At 48.6% G+C, this 26,300-nt stretch overlaps 1 protein-coding gene across 1 annotated transcript; it reads right to left on the reverse strand.

Annotated features, from left to right (window-relative positions):
* Positions 1 to 1,061: 1,061 nt before the first annotated feature.
* FBXO32 (F-box protein 32) lies at positions 1,062 to 25,667 on the reverse strand. Its single transcript, XM_068672601.1, has 9 exons — positions 25,391 to 25,667; positions 22,106 to 22,218; positions 20,343 to 20,392; positions 19,561 to 19,653; positions 12,670 to 12,763; positions 11,610 to 11,794; positions 8,185 to 8,367; positions 6,878 to 7,021; positions 1,062 to 6,190 (listed from the first exon to the last, which is right to left on the reverse strand). The coding sequence occupies exons 1-9, from the start codon at positions 25,504 to 25,506 to the stop codon at positions 6,101 to 6,103; spliced, it is 1,068 nt and encodes a 355-aa protein (XP_068528702.1). The 5' UTR covers positions 25,507 to 25,667; the 3' UTR covers positions 1,062 to 6,100.
* Positions 25,668 to 26,300: the final 633 nt, after the last annotated feature.

The following is a 26,300-nucleotide window of genomic DNA, read 5'->3' on the forward strand; positions in this document are numbered from 1 at the left end:
TCCAAGCATCTCAGATACCTCCAGGCATGGAGACTCCACCAGGCCCCTGGACAGCCCATTCCAGGGCTTGCTTCTGCTCCAGTCCCTGTGAGCTCCTAGAAGGTTGGAGGTGTTACAGTGACAGCACCATGAAAACGGGAAAAAGCACAGCCAGACCTCTGTCACCTAAAGGGACTGTGGACTCACCTACCCACTCATTCCTAAAGAGACCAAGTATCACCTTTATAGGATTTAGTCTACTAAAATAAGTAGAATTGAGTACTTTTAAGAAGTTTAAGGGCATTTGAACAACTTTCTCACTGCCTTGCTTACGACTGGCAGGCTGTCCCACGTTCCAAAGACTGGGGATGCAACCCTCTAACTACAGTCCCGATACAGCATAAGCACAGAAAGACACATGCAACTGCTCGAACACTCTACCTGACAGTGAAAATGAACTGGAAAAATAACCATCTGCTTTTTAGTCTCATTTTCATAGCTGCTTTCCATGCAGCAAGTCATCCCGTTTTACCAAGATAACTTCTCCCATCCCAGCCCGAGACATATTTGCCTTTTCTATTATTATTTCTTCCCCAATTTACTGAGACTCCCTTCAGCGGGCTCCTCGCTTGCATTCCCTCTGGCCAGGAGCCTGGGTCTGAGCGTTGCAGTGCTGACTAACCAGATGCAGTAACTGGGACGAAAATAAAAATAAATCAAAGTCACTTGGATAACATGGCTAGAAAAACATTTCTGTAAGCCAGGAAGTGAAGCTATCAGATCAGTGCAAGCACTGGAGATCTCTTCTGGAACAATCACTCCTGTGCTTTGGTAGAGCACAAATTCAAGTGCATGAGCTGCAGGTGGGCGCTGGTTTTACTGGAAGCAAGTGCTCCATTCACCTCATTTTCCTTCGAGTTGCAGTGAAGTAGCAGCTCCATCCTGGACGTTCCCCATGTGCCTAGTGCCATGACAGCCCAAGTTCTGGATGTTCCTGCCGAAGAGTTTCTGCTTACAGTCACGAGAAGCTCAAGGCTGATAAGGTCAACAACTTGGAAGCAGTGAGACAACCAACTCTGTGGTTCACATTGTTTGAACATTTATTGCAATTCAGTGTCAAAAAATGTTTTACAAAAATACATTACTGTCTGCACAGAACAGCTGTAAAAATCAGGGCTGAACATGCAAGGGAAGAGGAAAAAGTGTGCAAATTTATAAGGAAGGATTTTAACCACACAGTAATATTAAACAGAAGTCGTATTATACAAGGGATGCCTTTCACTTCATATCATCTCTACTTACAACTGTAAAGAAAAACAAAACAGAACACACTCTCTTCCATATACAAGTATTTATAGTTACTGCAGATAGTTCCTAAAGATGAGCATATTTGCCATTTCAAATTAAAATGCTCCCTTGGTAGCAGACCTGTTCGTGCTCCGCACCGCTCGTAATAGCTAAGGAAATGCAAGGTCTGCCCTCGGTTGCCCTCCCAGGGGGAGGAAAGGCAATGCTTGGCCACTGGAGGGGGAATCTCTCTGGTGTTCACGATATTAATACAGCAGCCTACCTATGGCAAAGACAAGATTTATCCTCCCTAGGGCCAAATCCTGCAAGGCCTATTTGCTGCCAGTGAAATCACTGGAGGAAGATGGGGGATAGAAATCAGGCACTGGAAAAGCAGCTCATGTCCCAACAGCCACACGCTGCCAGCTACACGGAGACCTGGTTGCGTCTTCGGGGCCTTTAATGAGCATCATCACGAGCAACGAGCTGCAAACAGCAGCACGGGCAGAACATTGGAGTCCCCAACCTTGTAACTGGCAGTCTTCATCAACCTGAGCAGCCATCAGCTCCGCTGGGTCCCTGCTTCTGCTAACAGGCCAGCTAGGAAGAGTGGCATTTTAATTTAAAGCTAGTTCTTTTTTTTGGCAAGGTGCTGATCTGTGGGGAAGCTGTGCAACAGGTTTCTGAGAACAACCCCAGCACCTGGTTCGCTGCACTGAACAGCGCCTAAGCGTGAAACAGCACGTCTGATCGACTAGCTACATAACAGAACCTGAAATGTTCCTGCTCTAAATCAAATTTCAGTTACTAAAGGCCAAGGAGCTTTCCGGGCAGGAAAAGCTGGTGTAGTACCTGTGTGTGTTCTAGGAGGAGAGAGATTTGCAAGAGCAATCAAAGTCAAACAAACAGGAACACAGACAGCTCAAAACCTGGGGGGCAGAGAAAAATGATAGAAAAGATATTCTCATATACAGAAAGTGGCAGGGTGCAATTAAATGCTTACATAAAAAGCGATGTCTTCAGAGCAATAGAAGTTCTTCTAATCACTTCACAAAACAAAAGGACCTAGAAGCTTTCACAACTGGTAAAAGAAACCCAAATGATGTAAGAGGAGGTGCACACATTTTAGGATCAAACTTCACCATACCGTAGTTAATACAAATGGCTTAAGGTATGTACAGCTGAAACGGTGCCTCTTGAAGTGGCTATCACATGAAAGCAAACTCCAAACACCTGCCTCTTATAGAAAGCTGGAACAGGAAGATCTCTCCCTTTCTGAGCCTCCTCCCCTGCACGGATCTGTTTTTCCTCTCCACGGTGCCATGCTCCACACCACTGCACTGCTTAAAAACCTCTGAAGATAAAGACATTTCTTTGCATACACTGGCAGCAGAAAAAAGAGGAAAAACCTCCTTTCATAGTATACGAACCGATGCATTTTTAATGGGAACGCAGCCACCAACTTGAGGATGAGATGCTGTTTGAAAAGAACACTCGATTTCCAAAACACAAACAGTAAAAGCCTGTTTTCCATTCACAGTAGGCTTTGCCAGAGTTGTCCTAAAATCAAGGTCCTTTCTGCGAGAGAGCAGCCTTACACCATCCTGTCTGGGGTCCTGAGCTATCCTGGCTGGTTTCGCTCCTCTGCCACCCAAAAAGCCAAGCAGATGCACTTGCACTGCTAAATCCCAATCATTTTGTTTTCAAGTGGTTAGGCCGAGGTATTTGTATGCAACAGCATTTTGTTTTAAATGCACAAAACAGAACTGCATCTCACACAATACCTCCCTGTACCAGCCACTTGAGGAACAATGAGCATCCCAAAGAGGTCAGGGTCTGCTTTGACAGCTGCTGGAGCTGTAAGATGGTGACGGAGGCAGTAGCTGACTGAGGCCTATTCTGCTTTTTGTTCAGCCGGTTTTGTTCTCCAGCACAGTGGTTGCTTGGTTTTCTGCTACTTGGGACACCAACAGCAACATCCCAGGGCTCAGGACAAGCAACACACAAGTGCCTGGATTAGCAGATTGATCTTCAGCAATCTGACCCTTTAAGCTCTACCCAGTGCTACAAGAACACTAATTGAAATTAACTTTTGCAGATAGAAGCCTCAGTTGTACGTAAGTACAGCATCACCTGTGCTCTCTGGGCAGGGCACATGGCATAAACTCTGCTCAAAAGAAGTGAAGGACTCACAGAGGCAGCACTGAGAGCTGAGGGGTTCCTAGACCACAGCTAAATTCTGGGGTTTTGTCTTGTTGTGCAGACTGGATTTAAAGCCAAGCTTGAAATTCACCCAGAGCAACAACCTCATTGTTGGGGTAAGTGTCATCTGGCAAGCACAGCCTCAGCCTACACGGAAACCCCCAGCAGCTCAGGCCACCTCCATCACAAGAGGTTGACTCACTGCAGAGGGCAGGGGCAGAAGAACTACAAACCAAACCACTCCTGCGTCAGAGCTGGAAGCAGGAGATGGTGATGGTGAAGGTCATGCGAGTCCTCTCACTACCAGGAAAATTAACAGGAGTCTCCCAAGACAGTGGCAATACTTCATGCACTTGCAGGTTCCTGTCCTTAGCATCCTCTTTCGAGGAGGCGGATTTCAGCCTCATCTACCCGCTGACATCAGTGCGGGAATGAAAACAGAAACCCGCCTCCCTTACTTGTGAGCATCCCCCCAAAACAAGCACAAGATGATTTTCCCAAGGTATCAGCTTTTAAATCACTTTCAGTTGACATGAGCATAATCAACAGGCTTATTTTTACCAGCAAACTGACGGAGAGAGCATCAACACCAAAACAGAATTCCCTATCCCAGGTTTTCTCCTCGTCTCTGGATATCGCCAAGCTCTTGGCCATGGCTAAGGGCTGCGCTGGCTCACAGAGCTCTCTAAAAAAGCAAAAACTTGGGTTTGCTGTGGGAAGGCAGGAGAACAGCAGTCCTTGTCAGCTTTTTCCTGCCTTTCCCCTTCCCAGCCTTCTTCCCCACTGCTCCATCTAGAGGCAGCTTTTTTCCCCTTTTTGAGTTTCTCCCAGGGTATGCAAAGTGATTTAGTTTGCAAAAACGCAAATACTGTCCATTTTTAAAAATACAAACAGCTGCAGAAAAGTGTTGAAAGTCAGTTATAAAAACGTTAAAAAAAAGGAACAGAATATTTAACAATATTAACTCAAGTAGTTCTTCCTGAATTGTCCTGAGTACTCCTCTTCCTCAATTCTCTGTACATGGTCAGACACAACCCCCTAATTTTCCTCCTGAGGTATCCTGCTTCCACGGCGCACAACAGAGGAAGTGCTATACAGGAAATCTACTGGCAAATGGCAAAAATCTTCCAACGCAGGTTTTCAAATGGTTATATGTGAGCTGGAATCTTCTAGTTCTGCCATGGTGCACGTAAGGTTACACTTGAAAAGATTGAGAGCTAAATCACGGCCACAACGATGTCAGGAGTTTGGCCACTTGCTCCATAGGACTGGAAACTCTGCTCTAGGCTCGTCCTAAGAGATCCCATAAAGAAGGCCAGCACTGGAGGCAGAAGGGACTAGACTGGGTCTTTGTTTCCTTGGCACACAGATAATGTCAGAGGTTGAGTGCCACATTGGAAATCCCTCACTTTCTGCAGCCTCGAGTGCTGTTTTTAGCAAAATGCTGGCCACTTTCTTTATGGTCTCTCACCATCCTAAACCCCACTAGGCTGAGATTAAGCAGAATGCTGCCAGTCTTTCGAGAATTAAAACCGCGTCACTTCACTAGACTCAACAGCCCAAATCTCCCCACGAATTACCAGCTCCAAGATGATTTAATTCACTTGACAGCAGTGGGAATACAGAGTGGTGTGTGGATGTTGGAAAACCAGGAAGACACGGGCTTGAACCAGAGTCTAACCTCACTTGGGAATTCATCCAGTGCAATTAACCTAGCGGAGCTGATATGAATTTATGTTGCAAGATTAAACCCAGTCCTTTGTTTCCCTATAATAGAACTTCCTCCCTTTTAGATAATCTTCACCCTCGTGACTTCTCTTCCCTTTTACTTAGTCTTTCATAAAACCAACAAATTAAAAGAGGATGGAGTAAAGTCTTAGGTATTTATACAGTGCCTATCATCTAGGCATTCAAGCACTGAGTAGAGCAAGAAAACTAATGTAAAGAGGTAAGCATTAATGCAAGAAAAGATGCTTACTATCACAAACGTTTCCCTTTAAATCATTGTACAAAATACAAAAGTTCACATTGTACACTGGATTTGTTTGAAAGGTACTCAATCTGTTAGAGGTAGAAAGTGGTATGGTGCGATTCTTTTGTAAGTAGGCTAGAGTTCCATGCTAAGTATTTCAGAATGTCTCCTTTTTAAAAACAGAAGTATTATTAAACTTGTCACAGGGATATTTTTCATAAATACTTTTAAAAACATCATATTTATAAATATGTATGCTAAATAAAACCAGATGGAGAAACAGTTCAACAGTCCTAGCCTCATATTGCTTTCTCTCAATTATTAGAAACAAACCAGAAAAGTTCTCAAATGGTTGCGGGGCAAATTCAGTTTTAACTTCTAAAAACGAAAATGAAGGTTTTGCCCTGTATCTTGTACTCTGATCATAAAAAAGGGACTCTGTACAACATGCTGCATTTATACACCAGTCCTATGGAATTCTGTATTCCTTAAGTGCTGCACGTCAGCGAGCAATTTCACCTTTCATCTCCGAAATCCTCTTGTTCCTTGACTCAGGAGCTTCACACAAACATGAATATTTACACTATTTACAAACGGAGTGTCCAAGCTCAGTGGCATAAAGTGTCCTGTAAGAATCGCGTGAGCTGCGGTGAGCCAAGTTCAGAACCTGAACAAGTTGATAAAGTCTTGCGGGGACAGAGAGGTGGAGCACGTCTCTGGGTTGTTGGCTGTGCAAGGGTGATCGGTACCCTGGGAAAGGAGAAAACAACTCCATTTAGAGAGACTGCAGAAAGGGTGCCAGGGCACCTTAGTGCCAACTGAGTGCTGCCACTCTGCCAGACATCCTGCTTGCAAACAGAGCGGAGCCCAAAATATTTCCACTCTCGCCAAAGCAGACAGCTCAGAACTGGGCTTCATATTTTAGGGGTTACTGTGAAGTCTGGGGAAATGAAACCAGAAAAAATCCAACTCACTCTTTCATCCTATTCTCTGAGGCACCACAGGGCAGAGGCTACCATCAGCTACAGGAGCTTAAATCTAGAGATGTGCCGTGGATAGCAACACAGAGGCCAGCAGAATCGTGTTGTGGGCTGTTTTACAGCCATCAGCTCTCATTCTCACTAATCCCACTGCCAAGACCTTCACCTCCACATGATGGCTGGCAGGGGCTGCTGGCAGTGCTAATGCAATTTGCTGCGAGTATCCTGACAGCATGCCCATCTCACTCCCCTCTGGCTTTGACAGCAATAACTTGTTCAGTGTAGACAAAATCGGAACCCCTGAAGCATAATGAAAGGGTCTTAAGAGTTGAGGGAGGATTGGGATGTAGGAAAACACCCAATTATGCAAGGCAAAGGAACTGCAGCTTCTTTAGGGTGCTGCAATCAGAGGAAGCCCTGGGTGCCCAACCAATTTTACCCCCCCACCACCTCCTACCTTCCAGGAGAGGATGTGGCAGTGCCTGCACAGCTGCAGCGTGTCACCGTACTGCTCCTTCCGTGGGTAACACCTGATAAGCTTGAAGTACATCTTTTTCCAATCCAGCTGTCCCTTGTCAGATAAGATTAGCCGTTTACGAATCTGAAACAAATAACATGATGGTAACTGCGCTAGGACAAAAAAAATCATGGTTTGTTCTTTCCACCCATCTTGTTCTCTCCCTTGCTTTAAGTTTAAGTTAAGCACCATCCCTGCCCATCACGTAACAGTTTCTGCATAACACCAGGAAAATTCTTGCTTTGAATGCTCAGCTCTAACAGGCCTCCTGATAGCAACTGCCTCACCTGATACCATTAGCAGGGTCCAGCCTCATTTCACGATGACTACTCTATGAAAGCCTGAAACTCCGGGAGCTATTTCATACTACATTAGCCACTGTTTCAGGCTGGCAGGGAAGTGGAACTGCATTTAACAGTTTCTAAAGTTCAGGTCAGTTCTTTGTCACATTAGCTTGTGAGACCTCCATCTTTCTTTTTGGGTTCAGTAGCTGCAGAAATTGGATTTGAATGTACTCTTTAACAGAAATGACTTCCCCAGAGTCACTTCCAAAGTCAGATCCAGAGCGAGCAAACAAAGCAAGTCAGCAGGGGAATCTGGCACATGTTTCCTGAAGTGCAGAGATCTGATACAGACACCCCACACATAAACATCACCCATAAACAGAGAGGTGTTTGTTTCTTTCCATTTGTTTTTAATTTTAGAAGACCCTGGGCGATTACCAGCCTGCAAAAGGCCAAGGATCTTTACACAGGTACAACTTGGGTAGCAGCAGGGCTGCTTTCCACATACTGTCCTGTCACTCACAGAACAGCTCAGAGGGGATTTCTCGCTCTAAAGGGCAGGAGAGTTCAACACATTGCTCACAAACCACATCCACAGAGATTCTCCACGAGGGTGTCAGTCCTTAGGACACCGCAGTTAAGGCTGGAGCTCGGCCGCACGTTTTCCCTGCACACGTGGGGCGAGCAACCATGACTTGCAGTTGTTGCCACCTGGATTAGGGCTGCAGAAGTTCACCCTGTGACTAATTCCTGAGACTCCTATTTCAGGAATCGTTGCTGGGGCATGCAGAACCCTCTTCATAAATCATCTTTACAGCCATTCTCATACCAGCCGGCGTTATCAGCTTGCAGCACAGCCCACAGATCCAGAAGATAGTCAAGGAAGAGTGTCCTACTCATACAGATTCACTTGCTAACAGGTTACAACAGGCAACTGATAGCGATTTGCACCTCTCCTCGTACCTGTCTGTCTGTGAAGTGGTACTGGCAGAGCTTCTTCCACAGCAGCCGGTCTTCACTGAGCACTTGCAGGTCAGGAGCCACTTGACCGAGGCTAACCAGGTCTCTCCCATCGCTCAGCCGCTGCATGATGTTTAATTGTAAACAGAGTGGCAGGTCTGTCAAAGTGGTTCCTTTAAAGGCAGGCTGGGGAAAAAAAACAAAAAAAAAGCAAAATTGAGCTGGGAGGAAGCTGGAAAACCAGTACTTCTAACTTGCAGGTGAGTTACTGCTTTTTAAATATTACATTTCACACTCAAAATAAGCAGCAGTTCCTTCTTCTGAACAGAGACATTTGACCTTCCTCCACAGCAAAGAATTTGAGGTATCTTCAGTGTTGTTTCAGCTCAGATCATCACAAGATCTCACTGCAACCACAGTGGTGGCCGATGAACCAGGATTTTCCCTGCAGGGATTCCAGAGGCAGTGCTGGCAGGGCTACCCCTTCCTCCGAACGCTTGAAGAACCTGCCCCTTTCCCACCAGCCGCAGCTTCGCAGGCTGTTCAGCCACATCAAAGCACGCTCTGCAGAGCCAAAGCCACCTCTGCTCCCGTTCACCTTTGCCTGGTCTATAGAGGATTATTTTACGGGTCTGCACAGCTCCAGGACAAACCAACTGCAACGGATTCACAGATCCTGCACCTGGGGGCGATCCAAAGCATCAGCAAGGACCACAACCTGGGCTCGAGCCGCTCCCAAATCAGCCCCAGCCTTATTAAGGCAAACGGCAGCTTTGCGGATTGGGCCCCAAGGAAGAAACAATATCCAACAGATGTGCCAAGTTGCTCGTTTACCCTGCGCAGGGATGCTGCTATTTTTAAGCTGCAGAGTCACATCGCCCGCCTGGCAATTGGCAGGGCTGTTAACCGTTTCAAACAAGAAGCACGTGGGCCAGCAGCAGCAGGGGAACGCCGTGTGAGGCTGCTTTCAATCATACGGCCCCGTCTCCAGCCATGTGAAACCGCAGGGGCACGAGGAGAACTGCACACAAACAGCTCCCACCTTCCCCAGGGACCAGCCTGCGCTGCTGGTGGTCCACGCAGCCTGGCTGGTACCTGCAAGAACCCCTCTGCTGAAGCCAGGCATCATTTTTGGGTGGCTCCAAAGCAAGGCTGAGGTCTGCTTCAACCTCTCCAGAAGGGTTGAACCATCTCGGCCACCTCCAGAGGGTATTTGTTCCAACACCAACCTCAAACAATTGTTCTCCTGTTCCCATTTTGTGCTGAGGGTTAAGCTGGGAGCACACTGCCTGGCTACAACGCAGATGTTTGCTTGGTGCAATCCACTCGTGTACTTGGAAATGGAAAAGGAGGCAGAGAGCAGCACTCCATCAATTCCTGAAACCCATGAGTTGTGTCCTCGCTCGCCAGTGCAAGCTGAGGTCACTTTTAGGGGCAGGAGGAGCGCACCGCAGCCTTGGATCCCCTCCCGGTGATCTCCCCACCACGCTGGCTTTTGCCCTCTCCTGCAGACAGCCCACACAAGCTCCATCAGGGCAGAGCAGGCAAGACTGTGCTCAGAGGCTCTTGGTTCAGCAAGGGGGGGAAAAAAAGGCAAAATCAAGCAAGCACACGCTAATGTCTTATTTCTGAGGAAGCCAGTGTGACTAAAACAACTCCATACAGGTTTTCTGAGTCAGAGCCAAGGACTTATCTGCTACTTCTTTTCCCTCAGTACTCCTTTCCAGGACTTTTCAAACATTACTTTCTTTGGAGAAAGAACACAGATTAGATCAGAGCAGATCATTATGTTGTCACTTTCTGGACAGTTGTTTTTGTGCCTTTTTTTAATACAACTCTAGCACATACTCAGTGTTTTGCAATTTTTCTTTTAAAAACGGTCTGTCTTGGCTGTTGGGAAGCTTTTTACCCCCTCCAGAAATACCAGAAGCGCTCAGTGCTGTAAGCATCTGGCTGCACAGAACTGGGCTTGTTCTGCCTTCCTCTCACCTCAGGTTTTGTTTTAGTTTGACCTGAAGCCACCTTCAGAGGTGTGAATTTTTTTTTTGCATGCTCTCCACGTACTTTTATTATATTTTAGAGAAGTGACTGCAAACCTACGCTAAGTGTGCATAAAAGGCACACTTAGAAGTTCTCTTCACAAGCACATTTTGATGCGATTTTATCTGGGCAGGCAGAGCTTTGAAAAGCTTATGGGAGTTTTTGTAGTCGATAAAGATGAGGGGAACAAACCCATACTGTATTATGGAGTTGAGCAGGAGGACCAAACCTGTAGGGTAGCGGGGAAACAGATGCCCCAGAAGAGCTGATCCCAGCAGTGCCCAGGCACTGAGCAGCTCCCCAGAGCTGGGCACATCCCACAGCAGGGCAGAGACCACCACCACCTAAGGGAATGTGGATTTTGCAGTTCTTCAAACTCCCTGGGACCTCCCAGAGTTTATCTTCTCCCAAATCCTTCTGCCTGTATTGCTCTTTACAACCAAAGGATTGGAAACTGTTTCTTGATGTTCCCAGCAAACACAGTCCTGAAGAACAATGAAAGCAGGACTTCTACTCAACTCTTGTTAAGTACCTTTCTGGTTGACCCACCAAGGAAAAAAGCGCTTTTAAAATCCCCTCTGGCCATGCTTTGGTATGGCCAAGTGGGAATTTCACAGCTCAGCTCACTGTAGAAGACTCTTACAACAGACACATTGACAGAGGGGTCAGCAAGCAGGAAGGCTTTAGCATTTCTGGGGAGTGAGCACCCACTCAAGGTGAAGTGGAGCAAGTTCACATTCAATTCACACACAAAGCCAGGTTAGGAATTTATCAACTTCTTGTCTCTCCCAGCTCCACAGATGCTGCTGGAGGACCAGATGTTGTGAAAGCAGGACTTGTCTGGCTGGAACAGGCAGCTCCAGACTACTGGAAGAATCACTGATGTTTTCAGCCAGGAAGCATGAAGTTATGCAGCTATTTGGAAATTTGCATTTAATTTACAGATTAAACAAATCTAAAAACCTCAACTATCTGATAAACAAAGTTTTGAGGGCAATTTCTCAGATTTCGAAAAATTGAGTTGACTTTTCATACCAAGGCCTCATCTCTAAAGACTCTCAGGAGGAGGAGATGCTTCCTGCCCAGCTCTGTTCACACAGAGCCTCAAGACCAGAAAGGAGTCACGCCACCAGTAACGGTGAACATGATCCCACACTGCATGCACTGAACTGGCTGGGGACATGTAATGGCTCCTAGTGCTTTATTTTGAATTAAGGGACTGAAGTGATTCAAGGAATGCAGCCAGTTATTTTGGCAACTTCAGGTCCTTCTGCAGCACTCTGCCTGCATCGGGAGTACAGTGAGATAGTCACCCAGATGAAAGCTGCTACATGAGAAGGTTTCATGAAGGAGCCACATTATTTTTAGCCTTTGGGATTCGTGCTTACCCTGGTGATCTGAATGTTGTTCAGTTGCTGTTGCCAGTGGAGAATCGTCTCCATCCTGTGCACCCACATGTTGATGTTTCCAACCAGGACAGACTTGCCGACCCGTTGAACCAAAGTGCAGAGGGATGTGTAGAGGGTCTGCAGCAATTCCCGTATTAGCCTGATGTTCTGCTGGTCTTCAAGGACTTTGGGGTGGAACAGGAAAAGTTAAAAATGGAAGCTGCCCAAATCCTTTTCTGAATCTACATGATTCTCAGGGAAAAGTTACCTGCTGTAATCTCACAGGCCAAGAGAGCCAGACTGTGCTTTTCTTTTGACAGAAAAGCACTTAAATATGAGCCAAGCACAGCAGGTTAGAGAGCAGATGGAGATCTTCCCAGGATAAGCAGATGAGGTACCCATCCTTTCTAGAGCGCTTCCCATTTCCCTCGCTGGGAAACCAGCCAGCTTTCCCCTCTGCTACACGTGAGAGGTTGTGTGTGTGCCTCTCCCCCACCACCCCAGCTGAAATAATGCTCATCATCTCCAGCCTCATCATGCGTGCACACCCCAACAGGGTGCTCTCCATTCCCAGGCTTCAGTCAGAGCTGAAGCACCAGGAAGGGAAACCACCTCTCAGCTGCAATCCAGCCTCACCAGGAGCCCGAGGAGGTGAAGACAGCTCTCCAGTTTTACTTTCCCCTGGAGGAGAGGGAGCACTTGATATTGCAAACTGGAGACAAGGCAGCAGAGGCTGCCAATGTGTCAGGCTGGGGGGAAGGAGCCTCTTCTGCAGTCAGAAATAGGATTCAGAAGGATGCAGAAGGAGTGGTAGCGAGGGAAGTAGGAGAAGGAGGAATCGCCTCCCAGATACCTACCAAAATACAGAGATTTCCTCCCACTCTCCCCACTCTACATAGTCCTTCCCTGACAAAAAGGAAAGTGGAACTGAGCGACAGAAATAAACAGGGCTGGCCCCTCTTCACCCATCTTACACGGGGTATCCCTCAGGATGCCGCTCATGCTGAGCACACCGCATTAATTCCAACTCCTCCTCCCCCGCAGCGTTTCCATTTCTTACCTTTCTGCACCACTTTCTCCAAGATGTTCATGTAGTTTTTCTGGGCAATGCCACTCAGTGACGTCAGCTGAGACTTCGCTATCAGCTCCAGCAGCTGTGGATAAAAATAGAAGTGGCAAGCCTTAGAGAGCAGAGATACCTTTCTAATCTTAACTCCCGTCACATGACACAGCAAAACAGTCCGGGCACTTGTTTGCTGCATGAAAATAAAAGGTAGATGGAGCGACAGCAAACTAATGCACGGGGGGGAAAAAAAAAAAAGCAGAGGAGAAATAATTAAATCCACACAGAAAGGGGTGGGGAAAAAAAAAAGCCTTCTAATGATACTGGGGAGAAAAATTTGGTTTCATGGCTCAGAGATGCAGGGAAACCACAGAGCAGCGCTCAGGCTGACAGCATCTATTCACCCCGAGGAACAATGAGCGGAGACGTCACCGTCCCTCGCTGGGGTATAAACAAGCAGTGTCATGAGGGAACACGAGCGAGCGCTGGTTTGGATGGGGATGTTATTGATGGGGCAGTAATGAGAATCAGACCCTGCAATTTACGTCAAACGCCTTGGTTGCATGGGCTTTGTCAGAGCGCTGTCACCACGATGGAAAGGTTAAGGGCTGTATTAAAACCAAATAATTCCCCCCCCAGCTCTAACAACCCCTTAATCCCTCAACACTTCTCCCCTCTGTGCAGTTCCTGCAGCTGTAGCAGTCCCAAGCCATCCACCTCTCCCTGTTTGTCCTGTTTACTCCCCGTCGAACCAGGGAAATCTCACTTTTACTTTCGATTGCCATTTGCTTCCTGTCCCCGACTGCCTGACCGAATGCTGGATTTGGGCTGCAGTTGCTGAAGGAAGCATTTCCCCCGGGACAGATGCCCTCTCCTCCCTGGGCTCTCTGCTGGTGCAAGAAGAGTCGTGGAAGTTTCCTACGGGTCATGTTCTGCAGAACATGTGGCTTGTGATCTTCCAAGCCTTCCTCCCTTCCCCCAGCATTATATAAATACAGGCTGTCCACATGTCGTTCCATTTGTTTTGGATGTACATAGCCTTCTGTTTTAATTTAGAAGGGAAAGGAAAAACCTTTTATGCCACAAATCAATCAACACGTTACCACATGACTAGCTTATTAATCCTTTATCGTCTGGAGCTACGCTATCCCATGGCTGGCACCGCAGGGAGTACAGGGAAGGTGCAACTACTTGTGTCAAGTAACTAAGATGTTTTTTTGATAAGACTCGATAAGTCGTGAGCTGAACTGTTCGCCCCGTTTTAAGAATGACAGGAATGCATCCATAAAGTTACCGGCAGCCTGCCATGAAGCAGAGAGCTTGGGGAGAGGAATTAGTGCAGCCGTTTGCCCATTCTGCTCGTCTCAGGCATGTGACTGCCAGTTAGCAGCACTGAGGTCGCTGAGAGTGAAGTTGCCTTCTTCAGTTTAATTTCCAGGCCAACACCATCATCAGACAGCGTTGAGTTTACATTCTATGAATATCTTACACCTCGCGTGACTGAAAAAGTGAGGAAAAAGCATTGCACTAACTTCTGTGAAGGGCAGGCTGCCTGTTTTCTTGCCTCATTTTGTAGGGACAAGATACAGGAGAGCTGTATAGCGTTTGGTGCACAGAGCAAGATGGCCCACTGATGCCTCTCAGCAAAACAAAGACCCCAGGTACTCTTAAAAACAAGGCAATCTGCAAGGTGCTTGTGATGTCTTAAATCTTTTCCTAATTTCTGAAGATGCTGGAGGAAGTAGAAGAAACAGCATCCCAAAGTAACCTGCGATACTCTGCTTACATTAACCTATTTAGCCTCCAGACCTTTGATTATAATGACCAACTTGCCAGACTCCATCTGTACATTAGGCGCACACGCACACAGATCAGCTCTTGTGCACAAACAACTGCTGCCTCCAGATTGCACCGCTCAGGAGCTGGCACAGGGACAGCTTCCTCCAGGCTGGGTGTTAGCGATGTTGTGCCCATGGCTGAAAACACTGAAATATGCCCAGTGATAAGCATCACGTAATGCAGCACTGTAAGAGCTGGAAAAGCCAGAGCCATTCTTTACAAGGACCGAAGATAAAAATCTCAGTTCCTTGAAGAACACTAAATTGGTACAAAATTCAAACTAGACAAACAGACTCAGATTTGCCTTGCCCGTGTTTATCAAGGTTCAATTTATGTGCAGTGAACCAGCTCTGATGTCACGTGTCACCTCCCTTCCCCTGCAGCAATAAACACAGGATGAAATTCCATATGAAAACTATGTTGTGAGTACTTCTAGGACTACTCCACTCCCCAAAGGCATTTTTATTCCTCTGTCCTCATATAATGCATACAAAACAGGTAAGGGATATGGTTCAGCCAGGCTCTGACCCATCCACGCCCCATACACCGCAGTGAATCAAGGGTCTTTTAGCACTGGCACAGCCCCAGAGTACAGCCTCATTTAATGGACTGCCAAATTTGGGTCTACGGTGTGATACAAATCAATGTTGTCACTTGCATAATACAGACTAAAAGCAGACTGATGGGTTCAGATTAATGCTGAGTAGGGCAAAAAACAGCGGAGAGCTGCAAGCATGTTATGATGCTGTTGCATTAAGTCCAGCCCACGCTCAGCTGAGAGGGACAGATGGTGGGGAGAGCACAAAGGGAAAGGTTAAGAGCAATTTTAAAAGGCCTGCTTTTCAGAAACACTAAGTAATTGCATTCCAGCTGATTTTAATTGGAGCTGCAAGTCTGTAACCCCTCCTGGAAAGACGGCATTAGATCCCAATTCCCTCTTTCAGATCCTCAGAAGTTGAAAAAGGTGACTGGGTAGCTACCCCTAGCAAACCCTTCCTGTCACCTTGCCGCTATTTGGTTTGCTCTCGGGGGTCTGCACCAGCCAAGGAGGAAAGGCAAGAGGTGCAGTAGGTTATTCCAGAGCATCTGCAGAGCTGGCAGGAGACAGCAGCTTCCACAGCAGGGCAAGATCCTGCTCACCTCCCCACACCAAGGGGATGGGGCTCCTGCTCAAACCCCACTAGCTCAGGGAGCACAACAGGCCTTCCTCCCCACACGGAGAGAAAAAAATGAAACAAGTGACACACGGCAGGGAAGAAGGGCCCCGAAATTGTGTTGTTCTGTACTCATCGTTGTGCACATCACTTGCAGGCACCCCACAGCCAGCTGGTAACTTCTGCCATACTCCTGTGTAGGCAATCCAGCCCCATATGGCCCACAGGTCCTAAATGGCTTACAGCACCCAGAGACAGAAAGGCCTCTGCAGGCCTGTGCTGCACTGAGGAGGGCATAACTTGGCCTCAAACCCAGCAGTGGTTAAAAATCACAAGACTCAAGCTGAGAGAGTGTAAATCCCCACTAGAATACCCCAAACACCTGCCATAGGTAAGGAGGACTGGATCCTGTGGGATCCCCCAGCTCCTCAGGGCTGGGGCTCCTCACACCTGAGCTGCTTGGAGAAGCTTACTGCAATGAAAGTTTCCTCCTGTCACACCCCGTTCTCACAGCCCTTCACTTTTTGTGGCTGAAATGTCACGTTGGCTGTAAGCTGGGAGGTAGAACAACAGCAGGGCGAGTTATAATGATTTACAGTGCAGGTGCTGACAGATCTCCATGAGGCAGCATTGAGCTGATATTCTTTCAGCACAGCATAAATCCAGGACTCCTGGAGCTAAGGGCAATAAAAACTTAAGAAGAAACAAATTTAAGAGACTACTTTAGCAGGCTGCATGCTGTCTAGATCATGTTATTCCAAGAGCTGTGCCCATGCAGCTTAACCTGACCTAAGCTTTTATGATCAGAAACAGCACCTTCCCTTGAGACATTACTACACAACCATCATATGACAAATCTTTCTGAAGGAAACAGCCTGCAAAGTCTCACTGTCATCTGAACAGAGTGTTCCCAGAGGAGAACCAACAACTTCTGGGCTGCAGGCACTCGTCTCTGCTTATATTGTGTACACTCACAGGAATACTTCCAGTCTGTTAATTCTGCAAGAGCAGAGAAATCAGGACTGCTTCAATATGGAAAAGTTTGGGTCTTCTGGATCAATCAAGCACCTTCCTTATGAGCTCTAAAAGGGGAACATTTTCTTGTAATGGGTATGTACATGCTATAGTTCAAACAGCCAAGCAAGGACCAGGTCACAGCACTAATACCTGTGCTTGCACTTCCAGCACTGTATCAGCACTGTCAAGACAAGATTGATTTTGGAAGATTTCTCCTCCTTCAGTTACATGAGCTCACCAGCTGCAGTTGATGGTACCTGATCATGAAAAAAAGTCTGACAAGCTTTCCAGCGCTCACAAATCTACCTCACCTGGAAGAACCCGTAACAGATCAGTGCACTGTTAGGAACTAAGAACTTAATCTGGGAATACCTTAGACTTCTGTAAAACAAAATCAGTACTGAAAACACTACAACACTGATGTTCAGAGACATTCACAAGGGAAAGCTTTGAGAAAGGCCAGAGGAAGCTGATGGTCAGCCTGAAAGCCTGTGTTAACAGCAGTAATGTTATCTTCTTTCTCTACTGATAAAGTTTGGGTATAGCCAGCAGAGTTCCAGGTCTGTAGCCATTTCTCTCCCTTCTTTCCCTGTGGGCATCCTCACCCTCATTCCAACTCAGCTTACCTCCTTGGAAGGCATTTGCTTGATGAAGTAAATACTGTGACATTAATCAGATCCTCTGAGCAACGGGTGGAACCAGAGAGAACAAGGAGAGGGAGGGAAGGGAAAAAAAATCTGCCTGCCAATATTCGAGGCATTTTCCATGTGACAGATTGCTCATCTGTGTGCTCTAGGAGGCCTGCAGTTTGCAAAGACCCATAAACAAGATCCACATCTAGGCAGAGCTTTTCATGAGTGAATCTGGCACATCAGGCATTTTTTGAGCTACTATTCACCAGAGACTTGGCTGATACAACCTCTTCATTTAAGTAGTCAGTTTTATATTTGATCCATGGTACCAGGTTTAATATCTTTTTTTTCCTAAATCCACCAAACCACACGTCAGCCTCAATTAGAAAGCTTCATACTTCTCCATAATGCTGTATCCTTAGAACTACTTAGCCTTAAAAGCTCAGTTTGTAGAAACAAGGATAAATATTGACTTCCATACAGAATACTACTTGGGACACATGGCAGGTTGGGTATGCTTTTATGAAGTCCTCATAGGAAAAATGAAGAAAGAAGTCAGCCTGAGCATCCCACCAGGCCACAGCAACTACACTGAAACCTGAGTTTGCTCTTTAAGAAATTTCATGGGCCTCCTGCCCAGTCACTGCAGCCCTGTGAGATAACTGTCACATTGTGAGAGCAGCAGGAGCCCATCACATGGCAGAGCCTGACCTAAGGCTGTACTTACCACAAGTCTCCAGAGTTTTTCATGGTCATAAGGTAAAAAAATCTGCCAAGGTAATCCTTGGAGCACCAAATACATGTTTTATTTTTTCTTCTTTATCTTTAAAGGGTTATTGCCTTGGCACAAACTAACTGCCCTAAGGATGACGTAGTGGTGTAGACATCCACTATCAGAAAACAGTGAGTATCTGTCCTGGCAACCACCTTCTCTGTGCGAGCAGGAAAACAAGCTGTCCCAGAACTCACAGAGCTGGGGAAGCCTGAATTTCAATGGACCTGTATCCTGCTTTTCCTCTGGCATCATCCCTACTCCTCACCACCACTGTGGCACCTCACCCAAGCAATTACCATTTTCCTTTCTGCACTGTGGGTGGGTAATCACCCCTCACTGTCTGTGCCCTTCCCAGGGTGACAGGGTTTTCACAGGCTCCTGATCACCTAACCAACAGGTGAACTGAAGTGAACTTGCTCAGATCATTTCTTCCTGACTTCCCAGGACACTTGACTCAAAGGGAAAGCAACACCACTGCTGCTTGCTTCAGAACCTAAAACCTAAACAGCTGGTGCCTCATCAGTGATTAACAGCTGACAAAATGTGAAAAGGAGCTGTTTATAAACAGCCCCAAGCTAATAACAGGGTTTTTTTAAGCTTATTAAATTCCAAGACTTGATAAGCATTCTGAAATGTGAGATCAATTTGCAGATCACATGTACATAAACACACAACCACCTGCAGCCCTTAGGATAGGGGATACCCCAGAACACCACCATTTCTTGGTAACCCAGAGGGAAATGAGAAGCCCTGATCTGTTACGAGAAGTCAGATTATGAGGAACCTCGGCAGAAACCTGGGGCTGACAACTCCCTCCGACTGAAAGCATCAGGGCTAACAGAACGCTTCACCCACTGAAACTGCTGCCGCTCAAGATTAAGAACAACCATGATCCTCAAGTCCTTCATTCCAGCTTCTATGAGGTTCAGCCCATCTTCTTATTCCCAAAACATGAGGTCTCTCCTTTATCACTTCACAGGACACCACCCCCCTCAGCACTGATGCTGACAGGTATCTCAGCCTCCTGTGCACAAAGAGGCCCCCACAGCTCTGTGGCCTCTGCGGAGCCCATGCTCCTCCTGGGACTACAGGAACTGCATTTGGAAGCAGGACTTAAGATACAGTAATTAGAAACAACTTTTCTTCTCCAACATGAGTTTTATGCATAACTGAAATTATGTATTACCTGAAACTATCAACAGTTCACTATAACTTAAAATATTAGGATTGCTGGAATAAGGACAGCATAACCATCTTTTACATCACCACCACATCCCTCTCTCCCCATCTCAACAGATCTGAGCATTGGCTTTGGGTCTATCCACACATTTTCCATCAAGAACTTGGCATAGCAAGGCCCAACATCCCCACGTGCACCTCTTCTTTGCTGGTGCTTCCCATCACCCGACGGATGCTCAGTTCAGAACCCTCCCCACCACCACAGCAAGATAAGCCCTGGCCTTTCACTCACCCTCACGACATAGTTGAATCTCCTGGAGTCCAGGATAGCACTGGAGAAGTCAAGCCTGTTGAAGGCTTCTCCCAAGGTGCAGTAACCATGGCGCTAAGAAAAAAAAAAAACAGTCTGGGTCATGTTTTGGCAGACAAAAGTCCAGACAGCATCAGGAAGACGTGACCCAGGGGAACTCAATTTAGCAAGCTCATGGGTACAAAGCATGGGACTCGCTCACAGCCCGAGGAGGCAGTCCCATCTCCCATGGAGCCGCACTCACTGACGTCAAGAGTGGGCACGGTTCAATGTGGGTTATGGTATTTTCCCAAAAGTGACACGAGCTCTATTCATGACCCTTAGATAGCTCGGATCCATCCCTCCAGAATTTACGAGGGAGAAGGAGCCTGACATTCCTGGGGCTCAACATACAGCCCAAGTTCACAGAGGGTGGTTTCATGCAGCCGCTTCCCTCCACGAGCCCAAGCGAGCCGTTGTGATGAATTCCAACGATTTTCCATGTTAGGACTGTGCTGGGTGAAGGCCAAGAACAGTATTATGGCTTGGTCCGCAAATGGCTTTTTTTTTTTTAAACCAAGGGAAGCAAACAAGTCATATTTTAAACACATGTATAGAGCCTTGCGCAGCAAGCCCTGGCTCCCTGATTAGGGCTTAAAATCATTACTGCAATTCCAACCACAAGCCAGATCTTCCACTTATCTCTTAAGAGCTTCTGCTGATTTATATCAGCTCGCTATCTTCCACCGGGTGGAAAAACAAAAGGGAACAGACAACCTACTCACCTCTTTTGTGCTCCCCTTATGAACATAGATCCACTTCTCTTGGTGGAAATCTGTTTAAAAAACACATTTTGCTCAGTTAATTTTACTCTGCAGAGGGCCAGATCTCTGTTCTGCTTACAATGCTCGCTGCCCTTTTATCACAAAGGGAGTTTTTTTTGTTTACACTGCTGAACTTGAAACCAAAACTAGCAACTTGCTGAGCTGCTTTGTTTCCATACTCCTTCATTTGAGACGACAGCCCTGAGCCTTAAAAAGGGTTTATGTTTCAGCGACAGAGCTCAAGACTGTAAATGTTTAATCTGCCAGCTACAGATATACCATAGCACCTCCTCTTCTTTGGTACCAAACAGAAAGCGTGGCTGACAGCCAGGTTCTGTTGTTATTGATTTTATTAACTATTCATTACCTTGGATACAGGCTTGGGATTGAATGTCAAAATTGAAGTTGAGCAAAAATGTCATGAGACATCAGGCATGTGGGAGAGAGCTTTTAGCAGTGAGGTCAGGCTCTGAGGAGCATGCTTATGCTTGCAGCTAACTTGCTAAAAAAGAAAAACCTATTTGGGACCCAAATTTTCCTATTTCTAATTGCCCCTCCCTTCCCTCAGAAATAGGAGTTGTCCCATCTGTCCCCCAAAATAGCCTCCCTGTACCCACCACATGCTGCTCCCTCAGTCTGCAGCAGTAACAGCAGTTGCATGGCTCAGCCCTTTTCCCTCCCCACTTTCACATGGGCTCTTGACCCTTCTTTCACCACACACTGGCAATTCAACGGGTAATATGAATAAGAAAACCCCATCCTACAAGACTCCTTGCTTTGAAGGACATGCTGTGCTCCTGGAACCCTTTTCCACCTAAGGACACAGTGATGTATGTCTGCCTGGTACTGAGAGCCCAAGGACAAACCCAGCCTCAGCTGCAGGCATGCAGATCCTGCATCAAGCCCTTTCAAACAAGGAGGTCACAGCAAAACCCAGCCAAAAACTGTCATGGTAACATTTGTTTGTTCACACAGAGAGCCGAATGCACAGAGGGGCCAGCTTTTGGCATCTGCTTCCAAAATCCTGGGGGATCCACAGTGAGCTAATACTAGTGTGGGAATGGTAACTCATTTCCTCTGTGTATGTTTACATTTGGAGCCTTTACCAGCTCCAGTACCTATCTCGCAATCGGACCAGGACTTGCAGTCCCCGCAGGATCCCCACGTTATCCCCCAGGGTGCCATCTGAGACCCCAGCCGCTCGCTGTGCACAAAAAGATCTCAAAGCTCCCATTGTTTTGAGCAAGCTGAAGAAGTCTCGGTTCATTTTTCACGCGCTCTGCACGCAGAGATACAATCAAAGCTCACGTTCAGGCTTGTAGCCTCCAGTAACGTCGATTAGTGCTCCGCATGCATATGGAAGGGAAAATAAATTTAGCCTGTTGTGCACGAGGAAGTCTACAGGGGGAAAAAAAACTGGAACTGGTTCATTTGAATGTACCATAGGAAAAAATTACCCTCCTCCTGACAAATACAAATGACAAAAAAGTTGAACACAACAAGTACAACTCCTCAGAGCAGGGATTACTAACAGGGGCATAAATCTTCACATTAAGCTGTATCCAAGTTCCCTACTTAAGTCAAACATGGGCGCAAAGCCCTTTGAGATAGTTTGGAAGACTTCTCAAGCACCATCCAAAAAACCCATAGATCTGAAGCATTTTCCATTCTCCCCCTGCAACAACTTAGTTGAAAAAAAAAAAATGCCCAAGCAGACATCTTACACTGAATCTTGGCTTTGTTATTCAGCAGGTCCTTTTTCCTCTTCTTGGCAGCAACATCATAGTTGAGGCTGTTGAAGAGATTCTCCTTGTTGTGATCTTCCTTTTTACAAAAGCTGTGAATGATACAAAGCAAGGATTCTAGTTATTTCTGCAGCCTGCTGAATATATCTCCTATATCTCCTGCAAGGAGAGAAAACACAGGTTTTCATCACAAATCCTGAAGCTACCTCGCTGCAGACCATTCTAGAGGCTGCACGCAGGTTTTGCATCCAATAACGTTATTTTTCAATGAACCTCCAGTGCCCCATCTCTGTGCTGGAGAAAGCACACGTAACAGACAGGAGCAGGCAGAGCTTTTTTTTTCCTCCCTTTAACTCCCTGTTTCTGTGCTTAAGTAACACCACTTCCTCCTACTGTAGGTGGTAGATCCCTGAGACAGATTTCTATGCCAGGACATATTTAGGCATCTGACGACACAGATGCACACAAAGTATTAACAGAGTCCCTCCAAAACATTCTGCTTTCAAGCAGACAGGAAAAGCTCAGCTGAGGTTCAGACTTAACCGGTGGTTTCCCGAGCCCCAGAGAGCAGTGACTGTACAAATTAACAGCTAGGATCTCTCATCTAAGGCTTCATCTTCTGTATTTGCTGGAGCTTTGCTTTCTCATTAGCGGGGGGAGCTGTAACCACTTATTTTGAGGGCAATGAAAGGCTAAACGAGCGCCTCGAGATCGCCGTGTTCTGCAGGCCTGCAGATCAGCAGGATGCGAGCAGCAACGTGAAACTGAGAAGTCCTTGGGCAGCTGCAGTGCAGAGCCCGGGGTGGGCAGGGGAAGGCAGCACCGTCCTGGAGCTCTTGGCTCCAGCTCTGGTCCCCCACCAGAGCCCCCACACGCTGGGTGAGCAGGGATGCCCCACAGGTGCCCCAAAGGCAAGCGATGTATCTGGGAGATGAAAAAGAGCTCTAGCAGCTCGCAAAGGATGGGAAACAGCTGCCTACAGACCCAAACCCTAAAAAAGAAGGGTCTCAGGCACCTCACCCATGGCAACACTGACCCGGGACACCCCTGGAGCTCTGGCTGCTGCTGCACCCCGCTGCTGCTCGCGGCGCTGAGCTTCCTGTGCTGCAGCCACAAGGACCCCACGCAGCCAGGCTGCTTCCTCCGCAGCCCTCTTGTTTCTTTTGAGGCTAAAGAGCGTAAACACGAGCACCCCGCAGCCGTGCTCACACCTGACAGCTGATCAGCACACGAAACCTGCAGGAGAAGGCTCCTCACTTCTCCCCGCTGCTCAAGCGGATTGCCAGCCCAAGCCTGCAACCAGGGGAGGGAGGTTGGTGGCTGTCAGCAGGGTCACAGCACTGCTATGGGCAGGGAAACAAATGCAGGTGGACAACACTCACAGCACAGGGACACTTCCACCAGCTCAACTGGGCAGTCCCCAGGGTCAGAAGCTAGATGTGAGACCAAAACTTCTCGGCTGCTCGCTTCCCCTGCCTGCGCTGCTTCATGCTGGGGGACCAAACCCAAACAGCACACGGCAGTCAAAACCATTTGTGAGCAGTCCAAGCTCCTGCTTTATCAAAGCCGCACAAAAATCGGGAGTGGGCCAGGCGAACATGCCCAGAATCCAAGCCCAAGAGCACGAGAGATCTGCTTTAAATCTGACATGTCAGCAGCACACCCCGGGCTGTTGACTTCCTACTGAATGACTCCGTAACCCGAAGCCTTCATAACAGCAGCGGTGGACGGATTCCAGCATGGGAGGCAGATTGTTCCCCTGTCTGTGTACTGACAGATCTCCGAATTGCTCTCCAAGGAGCCTGGACAGGTTGAAGGGTCAGGCACCGGGACCTCACACCGCACAGACCTCGGTCCAGGACTCTCCTCTCTTTTGACCGAGGAAGATGCCTAAACCCAGGCCAAACCTCAGTGTTCCCAACGCGCTGACTCCTGCCAGCCAGACATTTTTCTACCTATTTACAAAATAGCTGTTTCGCATTCTGAGCTTGATTTAGAGCTTGCACAAAGGAGGGGAAGATAAAGAGCCACCGCGTAAGCCTCCTTGCACAACAGGATCTCACCCGTGGCTCACAGCAAATCCCCCGTTTGCTCCGAGCCGCTGTCACGTACATTCCTGTCCCCTCGCAGCCAGACCTCACTGGGCAGAGCTGAAAACAAGGCACAGCTCTGCAGGAAAAGGGTGTTTTTGACAGGGGCGATCTGGCCAGGACCCATCGCACCCGTACCGCTGCTTCCTGCCCTCAACCACGCAGTTTCACAGCGCTTAAACCATCCCGGGGGGTTAGTCCCTCTGCAGTCAGATTAATCAAGCCGCACATAAGGCGAGCTTCCCATAATCTGGGGGGAAGATTTATGGCTTCAGACACATCATACTCCTCCAGCTCGGGAAGCAGGAAGCCTAAGGAAGGGTTTGCTGCTGGAGAAGGAAGGAGGGAGGGCAGGTTACCTCCAGAGCTCCCCCGTGAAGGTAGTAGGTAACAAGGAGATTTTCAGTGGCACTCCTTACGGGCAAAACCCCACAGCCAAGGGGACAGCAAGTGTGACATTTCCTTCAAGGAGGCTGAGGAATAAAAGGCTGCCGTTGCCCAGCCTATTTCCAAATTACAGCACACCCCAGAGTGGGGTTACAGGGGGCTCTGCAGCTCTATTTCTGCAGGAGACAAGCCTCGGGTGGCAGCATAGCCCCTGCCCCAGCCCAGCAGGTACAGCCCCAAGGGACCCGGGGCTGCTTTGCCCCCCTGTCCCCAGCAGCAGGGGAGCCGGGCTGCGGTTTGGGGCCGTGTTTATTCCCCGTGCTGCAGAACCAGAACGCTGCCTGGTGACTCAGGGCTGACTCCCAGCATGTGACGGAGCCGGGAGCCTGCGCGGCTCCGGCAGGGTTTTAGGAGAAGGGGAAGCGCTGAGAACCCCAAACGGGGCTCAGCACCTCCCTGAGCGGCGCCAGGATCAAACCCAACCCCAAACACCCCAAAAATCAACATCCCCTAAGTCTGCAGTGCCCTATACAAGCCCCTCAGGCAGCCGAGGGGGGCTTTTCCCCGAAGGGCGACGGGTCCAGCCCGCGACTCCCCACCCCATACCCATCCCCTATAACCCCCCAGACCCTGGTGACCCTCAAACCAGCGCCCCCATCCATTTTGGGGTGTCCCCCCGGGGACCATAACGGCGGCTCCCCACACCCTGCGCCCTCTGGCGGCGGCTGGGGCCGGGACCCAAAAAGGGATCGGGACCCCAAAAGGGGGGCACCATCGGGGCCGGTACCTGCTGATGTCGCCGACGAAGCCGCCGCTCTTCTCGTCGAGGAAGCGCGTCCAGCCGTCGGCCGTCTTCACCCAGCTCTGCCCGGGGGAGCGCCAGTCCTGCCCCAGGAACGGCATGGCGGCTGGGATCGGGATTAGGACCGGGGCTGGGATCGGGGCTGGGATCGGTGCCGCGGGGTCTCGGTGCCGCCGGGTGCCGGCTGCGGGCGCGGCGTTGCCGGGCGCTGCTTTATGGGCGGCGCGCCCCGTGTTGCCGGAAGCGCGGCCCCGGCCCGGCCCCGCCGCCGCCGCACGTGGCCGTGTTTATGGGGGCGGGGCCGGAGCCCGGCAGGGACGCGCCCACCCGGCTCGGAGCCGCGCCCCCTTCGTGCCGTGTGCAGTGATAGGGCTGTGGGGGCGGGGGGAGCTCACCTGGCCCAGCCACCCCCTGCCACCAATGTCACCACTGAGCCGTGTCGCCAAGCACCACGTCCAGCCTCTGCCCAAACACCCCCAGGGACAGGGACTCCACCACCTCCCTGGGCAACCCGTCCCAGTGCCTGACTGCTCTTTCTGAGCAGAAATGTCTCCTCATTGCCAACATGAATCTCCCCTGGCACAACTTGAGGCCATTCCCTCTGGTCCTATCACTGGTTACCTGTGAGCAGAGACCGACCCCCAGCTCCCCACAGCTTCCTTTCAGGCAGTTGCAGAGAGCAATGAGGCCTCCCCTGAGCCTCCTCTTCCCTCCACCAACCACCCCCAGCTCCCTCAGCCGCTCCTCACAGGACTTGTGCCCCAGGCCCTTCCCCAGCTTCGTAGCCCTGCTCTGGGCACGCTCCAGGGCCTCGATGTCCTTATGGGACTCAGGGGCCCAAAGCTGAGCACAGCACTCAAGAGGCGGCCTCACAGAGAGAATTATATACAGAAAG

This window comes from Anas acuta, chromosome 2 (assembly GCF_963932015.1).
Source record: "Anas acuta chromosome 2, bAnaAcu1.1, whole genome shotgun sequence".
NCBI lineage: Eukaryota > Metazoa > Chordata > Aves > Anseriformes > Anatidae > Anas > Anas acuta.